Source organism: Dysidea avara, chromosome 3 (genome assembly GCF_963678975.1).
Source record: "Dysidea avara chromosome 3, odDysAvar1.4, whole genome shotgun sequence".
Classification (NCBI taxonomy): Eukaryota; Metazoa; Porifera; class Demospongiae; order Dictyoceratida; family Dysideidae; genus Dysidea; species Dysidea avara.
In genome coordinates this window covers 8363618-8375162 of record NC_089274.1, presented here as the reverse complement: position 1 = coordinate 8375162, position 11545 = coordinate 8363618, and the positions used below count along the sequence as shown (strand labels likewise).

General features: G+C 38.7%; 2 protein-coding genes across 5 annotated transcripts; one reads left to right on the top strand and one right to left on the bottom strand.

The window, feature by feature from the left end:
* Nucleotides 1-89: 89 nt before the first annotated feature.
* On the top strand, nt 90-7756 carry LOC136249240 (tetratricopeptide repeat protein 32-like). Its single transcript, XM_066041204.1, has 2 exons — nt 90-407; nt 7479-7756. Exons 1-2 carry the CDS (start codon nt 131-133, stop codon nt 7619-7621), a joined length of 420 nt encoding a protein of 139 aa, XP_065897276.1. The 5' UTR covers nt 90-130; the 3' UTR covers nt 7622-7756.
* On the bottom strand, nt 7617-10962 carry LOC136249239 (uncharacterized protein C2orf50-like). 4 transcript variants are annotated; one of them, XM_066041201.1, is made up of 4 exons: nt 10735-10962; nt 10407-10622; nt 10312-10351; nt 7617-7953 (listed from the first exon to the last, which is right to left on the bottom strand). In XM_066041201.1, the coding sequence occupies exons 2-4, from the start codon at nt 10613-10615 to the stop codon at nt 7768-7770; spliced, it is 435 nt and encodes a 144-aa protein (XP_065897273.1). In that variant the 5' UTR covers nt 10616-10622; nt 10735-10962; the 3' UTR covers nt 7617-7767. The 4 variants fall into 4 exon arrangements, with proteins under 4 accessions (XP_065897273.1, XP_065897275.1, XP_065897274.1 ...); XM_066041203.1 differs by having other exon boundaries at nt 10407-10617; XM_066041202.1 differs by having other exon boundaries at nt 10407-10617; nt 10774-10962.
* Nucleotides 10963-11545: the final 583 nt, after the last annotated feature.

The window sequence follows — 11545 nt, the reverse complement described above, 5'->3', positions numbered from 1 at the left end:
ATATTATTTTATTTAACAATTATATGGCAATAATATATTTTCATTGTATATAAACTATAAAATTAATTATAAATGAATTTATTATTGTACAAGTTTTAATAAACGCGTGTTGTATTAATTTTTCGGAAGGATGGCTGAAGTAGAAAGGGACCTAAGACATTGTGAAGAACTCTGTTCAAATGGACAATTAGATGAAGCGTTCGAACTTTATACGAAATCAATTGAAGAGAACTCAGGCCACGAAAACTTGGCGAAGATGGTTGCTGAAGCGTTCAACAACAGAGGCCAAATCAAATATCTTCGGGTGGACTTTGACGAAGCAATTGAGGACTACAGCAATGCTATTAAACTAGACAACAACTTCGCCGTCGCGTATTACAATAGAGGACAAATACATTATAGGCTAGGTGAGTTTGTTATGCACCTATCGATGTAATACCCGACTACCACTGATACGGACGGATGGTGTAGGAATTGATCGCTAAATTTCCCGGGATTTGTCTTCACTAAAGAAATTCACTCAGACAGCAAAGGTGTGTGCTTTCAGTTTAGAAAGGAGTGTCTCAGGTGCTATAGTTACTACATTCATACTAGAATCCACTTGAACTAACTCATCACTACCACACGACCGTATAAATTCCCAGTATTCCCAGGGCATAGATATACTAACCCCAGGTACGGGATTGGAAATGGCCACATTTCTCACCAATTAATTAATTAACACCTACACTCCTAGTCAGATTAGTTTTCAAATACATTTTTTTTTGCCAGTCTTAGAAATCGTACTGAAGCGTTCTGAGGAATGGTTCTTCTATGTTGCTGGGTTTAAATAGGCCGTCTCATTTCACAGTAGTACTCTTTTGCACGACTTATCAATGGAAAAATAAGGAATGGCTGTTAAGGTGAGTGTCAAATTTGTCTGCTTGTACTACCTCACTGGATTAGTCTACAAGGTGTCTGTTTCGCTTAAACAGTAGTTCAAGGCCTATAGTTTTGCATGAGGAAGTAGCCAGTGCGCTATCATTGCTAGTTCTTGTCTTATTTAAGGCGATATAATATGCAATTTTAGAAAACTTGTAATATCACTTTACAACAGACAAGAACAGATTAGAAACGCACTAACTATTTCCTTATGCAAAACTAGAAACATAGAAATACTGTTTAAACGAAACAGACACCTCGTAGATTAATCCAGTGAGGCGGTACAAGCGGGAAAAATGTACAACTCACCTTACAGCCATTTCTTGTTGTCCCACTGAAACTCGCATTGAAAAAGTCACGCAAAGGAGTACTACTGGAAAGTGATGGTCTATTTAAACTCAGCAACTTACAAGAACTGTTTAAAACCTGCTGAAACAGTTGAGCATGACTTCTAAAGACAGGCAAAGGTGTCAAATTCTTTAAATTCACTGGACACGGAGTGTGACAACAGAACTATTGAGGCGCGCCACTCGTTCCAATCCCGTACCTGGGGTTAGTATATCTATACCCAGGGTTTGCAGTTCGAGACTTGGTCGGAGTTTGCATCGCCAGTACTTCCCCAGTAGGTGGGGAATTGTAATTTTCAGTGATGTAAATCCCCACCTTCCCCCACCTCAGCCCATATCAGTGGTAGTCGGGGATTACATTGATAGGTGCATTACTATATAGTACAGTATGGTATGAGAGATATGTACTGACATGTACACCTTAACATAGGACCATGCTAAGGTATCCTTGTTCTGTAACTGGGAGCTTGGGAAAATGACCATGCAATAGAGTGATAATGTTTGGCAACCTGTAAACCACTGCAATATTTCCTTGCTTCGTTTGAACGAGAAAATAGTGCATGTTTCCCATTTGCAGATTTGTTTTAATTCATTGTACTCTCAAAAAGAAGTGCCATTTGTGCCTAACAAGAAATACCGTATAGCGGGTTTTTATAACATCCGAAATTCGACGCGGAAAAATTTTAGCTACACTAATTTTAGCGAAATGGAGAAATCGCTAAATTTAAATCCTGTGCATTATTTGAACACGCGTGCAAATAATTAACGCAGTACAAGTGCCAAAAAGAAAGGTACAAAGAAAGATTCGATGGGTGATGCTGAGGCTCGTGGTGAAATGACTTTGAGTATTCGTTCAAGCATTCGTTCAAGCATTCGTTCAAGCATTCGTGGATACCATATTTACAATGCTGTGTGGACCGCATCAATAGGAGAAGAACTGTCATGTGAAAGAGAGGTGACGAATGCTGCTGACCGATACGCAGTTGCAGTAATGAACGGTTCACAAGTTGTTGGTCACTTACCTCGTAAAATATCACGGCTGTGTAGCATGTTCATTTTAAGAAGTGGCACAATATTGTGCATTGTGAGTGGTCCACGTAGATATTCTGGGGATTTATCCCAGGGTGGGTTACAAGTTGAAAATAAGATGCCTAATAAAGGAGAAACTGTAATATTGTATTTCACTTCTCAGCTTTAAATTCACTGTATGATTTTTAAATTGACATTGACCTTGTACATGTATACATGTTAAAATGAATCATTGTTTAACAATAGCTTTTTAGCACAATTCAAATATCTCACTAGTAGTGGCTATCATTCTACTGGTGATAATTGACCTTCGCAGTCACTGTCAGTGAACACATCAGATACATGGTATAGGTGGATCCATCTCAACTTCAGATCCATCAGATGACTCATCATCTTCATTGTCCTCGTCACAGGAGTACCTTAATGTATCTTCATCTTCATCTAGTAAACCAAGCCCTCGATGAATCTTAAATCCATTAATGACTATTTGTGGGTTGTCCTGTAGGTGCTTGATCAGCTCAGTGTGCTCCTACACATTTCATTCTTGCTGAAGAGATGTCCACAGGATCATCATCATCGCCATTGATAAATTTCTCGGAAAGTTCATCAGAATACCATCCGCTAAACTTAGCCTGCTAAAACGACATCACAACCTTGTTTACGAAAATGTCCATTGGTTGTATGTCCCCAGTGCAGTTAACCGGTATGATCACCGAATGAATATTGTTTTCCTCTATTTCCTGTGTGACACGCTCAGTCATCTGGCCTTAAAATGATTGAAGATAGCTAATGCTGGTTGGTCATCCTCTAGTCCCAAATCTTGGCGGACACGGTCTACAAATGGGACAATCACTTTTTGTAAATATTCCAGCATTGTTCCCTCATTGGACCAGTGTTTTGAGCTATAATTTATCACCAGTCATGTGGAAAATCAAATGGAGGGTGACACCTATCCGATTTGCCTCCATAAATCAGTTGTGGAGGTAAAACTTCACCCATGAAGCTCCCACACATGATGGCAGTAATTTTTCTTTTATCCTTAAATCCTGAAATGTCAATTCGTTTTTTCTCCCTTTTGTCCATGGTCCACAATGCACCAGGAACCAGGTTAATCCCCGTTTGGTCCCAGTTGAAGATCAGCTCACCAGGAATATCGTTCAGGGCAACAATTTCCAGTACTTCTGAAATGAATGTTTTCTTGGCACTTTCTAAGTCATCTGGTGCCATGCCAGTTTTGGTTGAGCCTCTTCTCTTTGTAAAGTCCATTCTCTTCAAAAGAGACTTTGCCCACGATACAGATAAAATTGCAGGCCCCCATTCTTGGATAGTCTACTTGGTTCCATCACTCGGGCTAGACCTTTTGCTGCTGCTGCTATAGTAACATGTGTATTGACAGGACACCCATTCTCTCTCAACTTCAAAATGTAGTCCTGGACTGTTGTGTCAAGGGTTTTGCCCAGTAAAATTGGCCTTCATTGCTTCTTCAACAGCAAAGTGGTCACTGTCAGGTCGTCTTCTTCTCTTCGTCGCTTCTGTTGACGCTCAGCAGTATAGGCTTTCTTTAGACCTCTCATCGTGCTCTCATTGACAGGTGTACCAAGCTTAGCTGAAAATTTTCTGGCAGCTTCCGTCGGCCCGATTTGACATGTCATTTTCCCCATTTCTGCTCGTAATGTCGCATCGTAGACATTGTTACCCTTGAATTTTTGCTTCCGTTTCTGGCTGGATTGTGGCAGCACAAATTCAACTTCACGGTTTGCCACAACAATCGCAGTTGAGCGAGACAGTGCACCATTCGGAGTGGGTAATGATCCTTTCTTTCTAGAAAAGTAGTTCAGAATTGACATCTGATCACTACTCTGAAACACGAGGCAGATCGCGTGATGCACGTAATTAAGTCATGCGATTGTTATATCTCACATTACAAAATAGTTGCGATTTTTAATTATAGCGATTGGGGTCTTTCGCTATAATTAAATCCTCGCTAATAAATCCTGCTATACGGTAAATTGATTTCTTTTACTATTAATGAAGCCGCAGTGTCTCTAGAAGTGGGCTTAGAAATTATGGAGATTTGTACATTGACAAACTTGAGTAGTTAGTTACTTAGGGACACTACCGTTTTAATGTGCGTACATATCTCGGTAAGAAGTAAGGGCTCGGATATTTAGCTACTTTTATTTGAACTAAACTGACTCACCGGGACTGATGTGGTGTTTGGATGGCCTAAAAAGATTGTCACTCTAAAAGTGTGTATGGAATGCAGAAAGTATAAGAATACTGTTATACACAGCGAACAAAAATTAATACTCTAATAGAATGATCACTGTGGTTGAACTAATTTCAAGGCTCTACTGTAGTGATCAAATATGCTGTGATGTGTCACTTGGTATAGATCTCCTGTGTGATTGTCCTAGTGTAGTAACTTGCACACAGAGTGTATGTTATAAAATGTTAGAAATGATAGTTATTCTTACATATACATTGTAACTACATAACTAGCATCCTGTGAATGTACTTTTTCCTGAGCACATCAGCTGTGCTGTCTGCTCAGTAATGATAAATATAATTGATCATGATGTAGTTACTGTATACTCTCCAGAGTGTATGTGACATGTCTGGCATGGAATTTGGTGGTTTCTTTTGCTCTTCAAGTGATACTTTTGGGCAAAAATCTAGCTGGCATTGTTGTGTTCGTTTGTAGGTTAGGTGGGTACCCTGTATGGCTTTTACTTTTGGTTAATAGGTTATGATCAAAAGTGCAACCCTGCGATTCTGCTTGCTACATAATTATACTACACGTACAGCTTGATAGCTCTTTCTCCAGCTAACAAAAAAGCTCAACCCGTTTCTGTACAGTTTAGCTACTATTCATTTCCAAAGGTGGCTATGTTTATACAAAAATAAAATAAAATAAATCAAAACTAAAATATGGGATGGATTCCATCTGACTATAGGGTTACCCCCACTTACAGTGTAATTAGTAAAACTCTGTAAAGCTCTGAGCATTCAATATACCCTAATAAAACAGTCACCCAAATGTAATGTGACTACTCTATTGGAGTATCTTACAACTCACACTTGCTGGTAATTACTTCTACAGTAAATTGCTGTATTTCAGGAATTACTTAGGGAATAAATAAGTGTGGGAATAATTGGTGAAGAAACAAGAATTGCTAGAAAGAATAATAAGGTATTCTGCGAGCCCCTAGAAGACACGGTGGAACAAGTTGGTATGGTCTTACAAGTTGAAGATGGGTAACAGGTGTTTGAAACTATGCCATAGCTGCTTGATTACCAGCTATTACAATACAGCAAGTGAGTCTTACAAGCTACTGAATCTTCTTGCAGGAGGAATTAAAAATCTTTCAATCTACCAGGGATCTAGTTGGTAATGATTTACAAGTTACTTCAATGACTTCTTATTCCACAGCTAACTTTACAAGGCTATCGATTACCAACCTAGAGTTGTCAATTGAACGAAGTGAGAAGGACCATAATTTCAAAACCAAACACAGCCTTTTCAATTCACTTCAACGGTGCTGAAACCACACTCTGCTGTATTACTTGTGAACACTATTTTTATGTAAAGTATATGTTGCTGGGATTCAATGAGTATGTGGTGTAAATTATGATGCAATGATGTCCATGACAAAATGATCACATGAGTTTCAATAATATCAGTACAAAACCAGCCAACAATAGGGTTCACTGGATGCTTTACTTTGTTTTGTAAGGGCTCCTGGTATTTCTTAGTGAAAAGGCAGAAAATTACTGTTTCTGTACATTTTCTTGACGTCTATGCACATGTAAAGCACTATCCATAAATCTACTGAGCTTTAGCAAACTACACTGTTTGCTGGTTTTGTATTATTGAGAAATTCCAAATAGCGAAATCAGAGTGCAGAAATAAGTAAGGGGATGGGTCCCAGCGAAACAACATAGCTCATTAAGTTTGTAGCCTAATATGTTTAAAAAGATAATTTGCAATGGTGATATTTGAGCAATTTATAATTTTCAATTGGTAGGTCAGTCAGGCCTGTGAAACAATTAATGGCCTTACTGGTTGGTCATGTGCACGTGTGTTGCAATTAAAATACAGAACTAAGTTAACAGTGTGACGTGGAAACATTCTTAAGGTTAACTTTAGTTTATAAGAATGGAGGGGTGCGCGGCTTGCATGAGGGCGTTTATTAGAATAACCAACCAAGATCTCCTTATTGTGTGCATGTGCATATAGTTGTGGGAACCACGTGAGAAGGTGGAATTGGTCCTACACAGGCAGTCTTGAATGAGTTGCTACATTAAGTATGGTAGTACCTCAACAGTGATTCTTCTTTAATAATGAAGTAGCAGCTATGGATGGATCAAGTTACGGAACCTAATAAAGGTGCAACTACTAGCTTCTGCAATCCTTGGCTAACTGAGGCACAAATTCCACATTTGTGACTGGGCCTGCGAAAATAGGGCATGTGGGCACATGATTTTTGCCTACTTTTTCAAACTTTCATCACTCATAATGTTTTGTACCATTATGTTATGGCAATGCAATTTTGAGCATCTAGTAAGAATTTAATTGGCTTTAAGATGCAAGTAACAAAATACAAATATTCTGTTCCAGCACTGAGATATAACCAGTAGAGTGACACGGTGTAGTTTGTGCCCACATGCCCTGTTTTCGCAGGCCTGGTCACATTTTGTGAGTTGTCTGAATCATGCCTTTACTAATTCAATCCACTTATAGTGTTCTTGTTTGAAGCTAGCTTTGTAAAGTATTTTAATACTGATAGTGATAGCTGTAATTGTTGTTATTAATTTTCATTTTATTTCTCTGGTTAAGTAAGTCCTCACTTTTCTGTGAGGTGGCTGGGTGTAGTGGAAGGTGCCCTTCTCACTCATTCTCCCCCAAGCTGAAGGGGCTAAGCTTTGTCATAGAGATAAATACATCCTTGTACACTTCTCTACCCAAGGCAAAGAATTAGCATATCAGGAGAGGGGCCCTCAATTAAGAATCCTATCTTAAAGGATTTACCTATACCCAGCTGCCAAACCTCAGTTTTGGTAGGAGTAATTGATGTTGGCTTGTACATCACAGGAAGTACTTATTAAATGTATTCTCTGTACTGATGTGTATGTTTTATCAACCTCAACATTGTCACTTAGTGGTATTATTTATTACAGGAAGATATAAACTGGCAGAAGTTGATCTGCAGAGAGCCCTTGAACTAAAACCAGACTTTGAAGATGCAAGACTGAACCTCAATCAAGTCCAATCTGACTTACAATCAGGACATCAGTTCAACGTAACAACACAAAATGTGTAATAATATATTATTCTGATTAATTAATGGGTATAAAAATAAATGCAACGTAATTTGATTACACTGCCAAAATTTTGTTACATCTACATGTGTTGAATTTTATTTTTACAAAAATAAGTGAGAAAATATACTGGTGGATTTCTGTTATATCATAAATAGTTTGCAGCAATATCAGTTTTTCGTTTGTGTTGTGTCATGAGCAGTTCTAGTTTGCGCACATTTCTGTTGTTTGGTGAGTCTGACCTGTGACCAATTTCTTTACTGGTAGTCATGGGAACGGCTGTATCATACAGTGAGACCTTGTCAGGTAATTGTTCTTTTACTCTAACATTACCCTGTGGGGGAAGTAACCATAGTGTTATAAAAAATGTATACTGAGGTAAGTGCTTATAATTCACTGTGTTAAACTGTGGACACAATTCTATGCATGCTTGTATGATACATCCAAAATGTTGCAAATGACTACAATAGTAGGGATAATGGAATCTTTCCCAAAAACATTGCCCAAAAATTAGCCTTACTTTTCCTTCATAACAGCTTGACAGTATTGGTTAGGCATAACCAAGCCCATAAATGTATTCCAGACCCTGGCCTTCCTATTTTATAAAAAAATGTTTTAACTAAATTTTGCACTGACTAGCCAATACTTTCAATCAAGTACAACTATAAAGCCACAGGCTTGATTTCTTCACTGTTTGGTGTTCCTTTCAGCTTGAGACGTGCAGCCACAATGTGTGCATCATGAACTTACCCTTGTCCTACTGTGTGTCCAATTTCCTTCTCTACTACCATGTAGGTGTTGATTAGCGGTAATGCGTCATAGTTTCAGTGCTCTAATTTTCATAGTGTGACTGGAATGATTGCAGAGGTACTTCTCGTACTGCATAACAGGTGGAACATATCAATAGAAACTGAAGTGGAATGGCCATTTCACGTTTTGGTAATTGATAGTTAGGTTTTCAGTTGAAAATTTTGTGGTGACTGGCAGAGCTCTTCTGTACTGTTCTTCGTTTTCATGAGTGGGACATAGCTAAAAACACCCTGCTTGCCATTATTACTTTTGTCAGGATAAATAGTGCAAAAATCTTCTAGACACGTGTGAATTTGATTGTGGTTGGATTGATATATATTAGTGTGGTGGTGATTATTACTGTGGTACTGTTTTTCAGCCAGGACACTATGGAGGAGGACTCTGCAAATACTCATGCAGGAGGTTTCTAATGTTAACTTCCCAGAGTCTGTAGAATTTCCCAAAGTTTTTAGCTACCCAGTACTAATAGCCCTATGAAAAGCCGTGATCACATAAAGGTTACATTTCTATCAAACAGTACTACAGTTGCACTGTTTAGTAGGGTTCCCCCCCTAATGTGACACGTGCCACTAAAAAGCCACATCTAAAATCCATCATGGGAATATTGTATGTGGCAAAAATCACCTATACGGAATAGTCCTACTCCATTTAGCATCAATTACAGCATTAAAATACAAACATCTGGATATAGATTTTTTTTTGGTAAATTTTCATAACTGCCTGGCTGCCTGACCACAGTCACGAGGCCAAACGAAGCAGCACACAACTACCATTTTGCGTCACAGCAACAAACTCACTGCTGGGATGTGCATTTTGTAGTTCCAACGAATGTCTGCCTTCTGCACTTTGTTATTCCTTTTATCTTCAATTTAGTGTTGCACCAATAATCGGTTGAATAATCGGTAACAGATAAGGTGATTTTGCAAGTATCAGTATCAGCTATGAAGAGGAAATTATTTGCCGATAACCTAAACCCACAATCAATCATTAATGACAGTAATAAACACATGACAGTATTAAAAGAAAGCAGTGAATGCAGAGGTAAGCGGTAAACATTTATTTGTTGTACCTGATTATAACTATTTAGGCTTATTTATCTGTGATAGTGTGGCTGCAAGGCTGCATATATTTATTGACCGCCCACACAATTAACCAGTCACTATTTGCAAAGGGTCTGGAATCCCATCAAAACTCCGTTTGAGAAGCTGGCTTAGGTGTTTTATAACTACTTGGCTTTCATTTCCATGAAAGGGATTAGTGGCACACTGGTAGCAAACATTGTAGAATCAGCTGCCCAACGTAAGTAATTAAATTATTGCAATAACTATTGCAATTAATGTTATACACACACACACATAAACTTCAGATGATTTTTGTTCCTTCTCCCCTGACCTATAGAATTGAAGAATATCGGTAAATATTGGCATATCGGCTACAGGAATGAGTGAAAAATCGGTAAATGTGAAAATATGCATATCGGTGCAACACTACTTCAATTAAATGGTTTTCTTCTTCATGCCAGGAAACCACACCAAGGCGGTAATTTTCTGTATCAACACTTTGAGCATACTTGGATGCCATGAAACTATTTGAGGCACCTTAACGGATTGTAGCATCAGGGTATACAGAATAAATATATTCCACAATACCTAACCCCCCCTCCTGTGACTTTTGTAAACATGAGTATGGAAGCTATTGAGGCCTACTGTTTACACCTGTATAGCTGGTAATGTGTTTAGCTATTATCAACCAACAGCACAAAGCTGCTCCGCATTCAAATAATTTAGTCACTCTACCAACAACCTAATCACTAACGAGCACACATCTATAGGTTCATGTGTAGCATTAATTTGCAAAAAAAAACAAAAAAAAGCACAGCTACCTTATGATCAAATTCAGTCAGAAATTTCCAGTTCTGATCCCTATGGAGAACATATAGCTAGCTACTACAGTATAAACATTATCTCAAAGACTCACCATGACTTTGCGGCATTCTTTTCCTTTAGCAAGTGTTCCTTCCATATTCTTTCCTGTGCTACGACATTGCAGTTCTTAAAATCGGCAGCAATCCTTTTCGGTGATGAAAAGCTTCTCGACTCAGTTGGACGCACTTTACTAGCTACTTCCAATGGCTTACTAGTAGCGACTGGTATCCGATATGCCCCAGAAGTGGTGCGATCTGCCATATCTGTGCTACAAGAATTTACAAGATTGAACTAGCAATGAAGCCCGCATAATGTTATAATTACAATGTATGGGGCCACGAATGCCAATCATGATAGCTGGATTCTATTCGAACGCGAACCTGGTCAGTTTGCACGTGACAAAAGTATTCCCGCCTTACTTTTGTGAAGAGACTCTCTCCCGGTGAAATTACAGCATCGAAACAATCAGGGTATCACTTGCTAAAGCTTCTTTTGCGTGTCAATTATCCACACCCGACAGTGTTTACTGCATCTGATTGCCTAGCTACCAAGTGCTAAATTAAGATGGTGGCAACGCAAACTAAAATTTTCTTCGGATAATTAAAATACGCGAAAACTTAAACACAATTATTACGCAATTAAACACAATTACACTCACTGCTTAACTCTTTTGAGTGTATGGATGGTCACTTGTGTCTCATTATTAAATTTGGCAGAGGATACCATGCTGGAAGCCACCCGATGATAAGATTATGGTAGCTAGCCAGGGGCGGATTTAGAGGGGGGGGGGGGGGGGGGGCTTCGGCGTATTTAGGGGGGGCGGGGGCTAAGGGGCCGTAGCCCCCCTTTCCTTTCTAAGTTAGTCTTGGCCAATAAAACCCTAAATCTTCTATGTGCATCAAAAGCAGACTTATTTCAGAAACTATGCATCACTACCAACGCAAATAATGTCTATGCAACTGTTCAACTCTGTTCCAGGAGAATATAGCTTCCTTTTCCTCAAGAGTTCTTCAAAAACAAGTTTCGATTGTGGGTTGCATCTCCAGTTACAAAAGTTTTAATTGTGGGTTTCGTTTTATTCAGATGATTAGCAGTGTTTTCCACTATGGCTATGAGAGGGGTGATTAGTGTGGTTTTTATATTTTAAAATGAATTATATGATTCAAAAAGTGTTAATTGGTTTAATTGGTA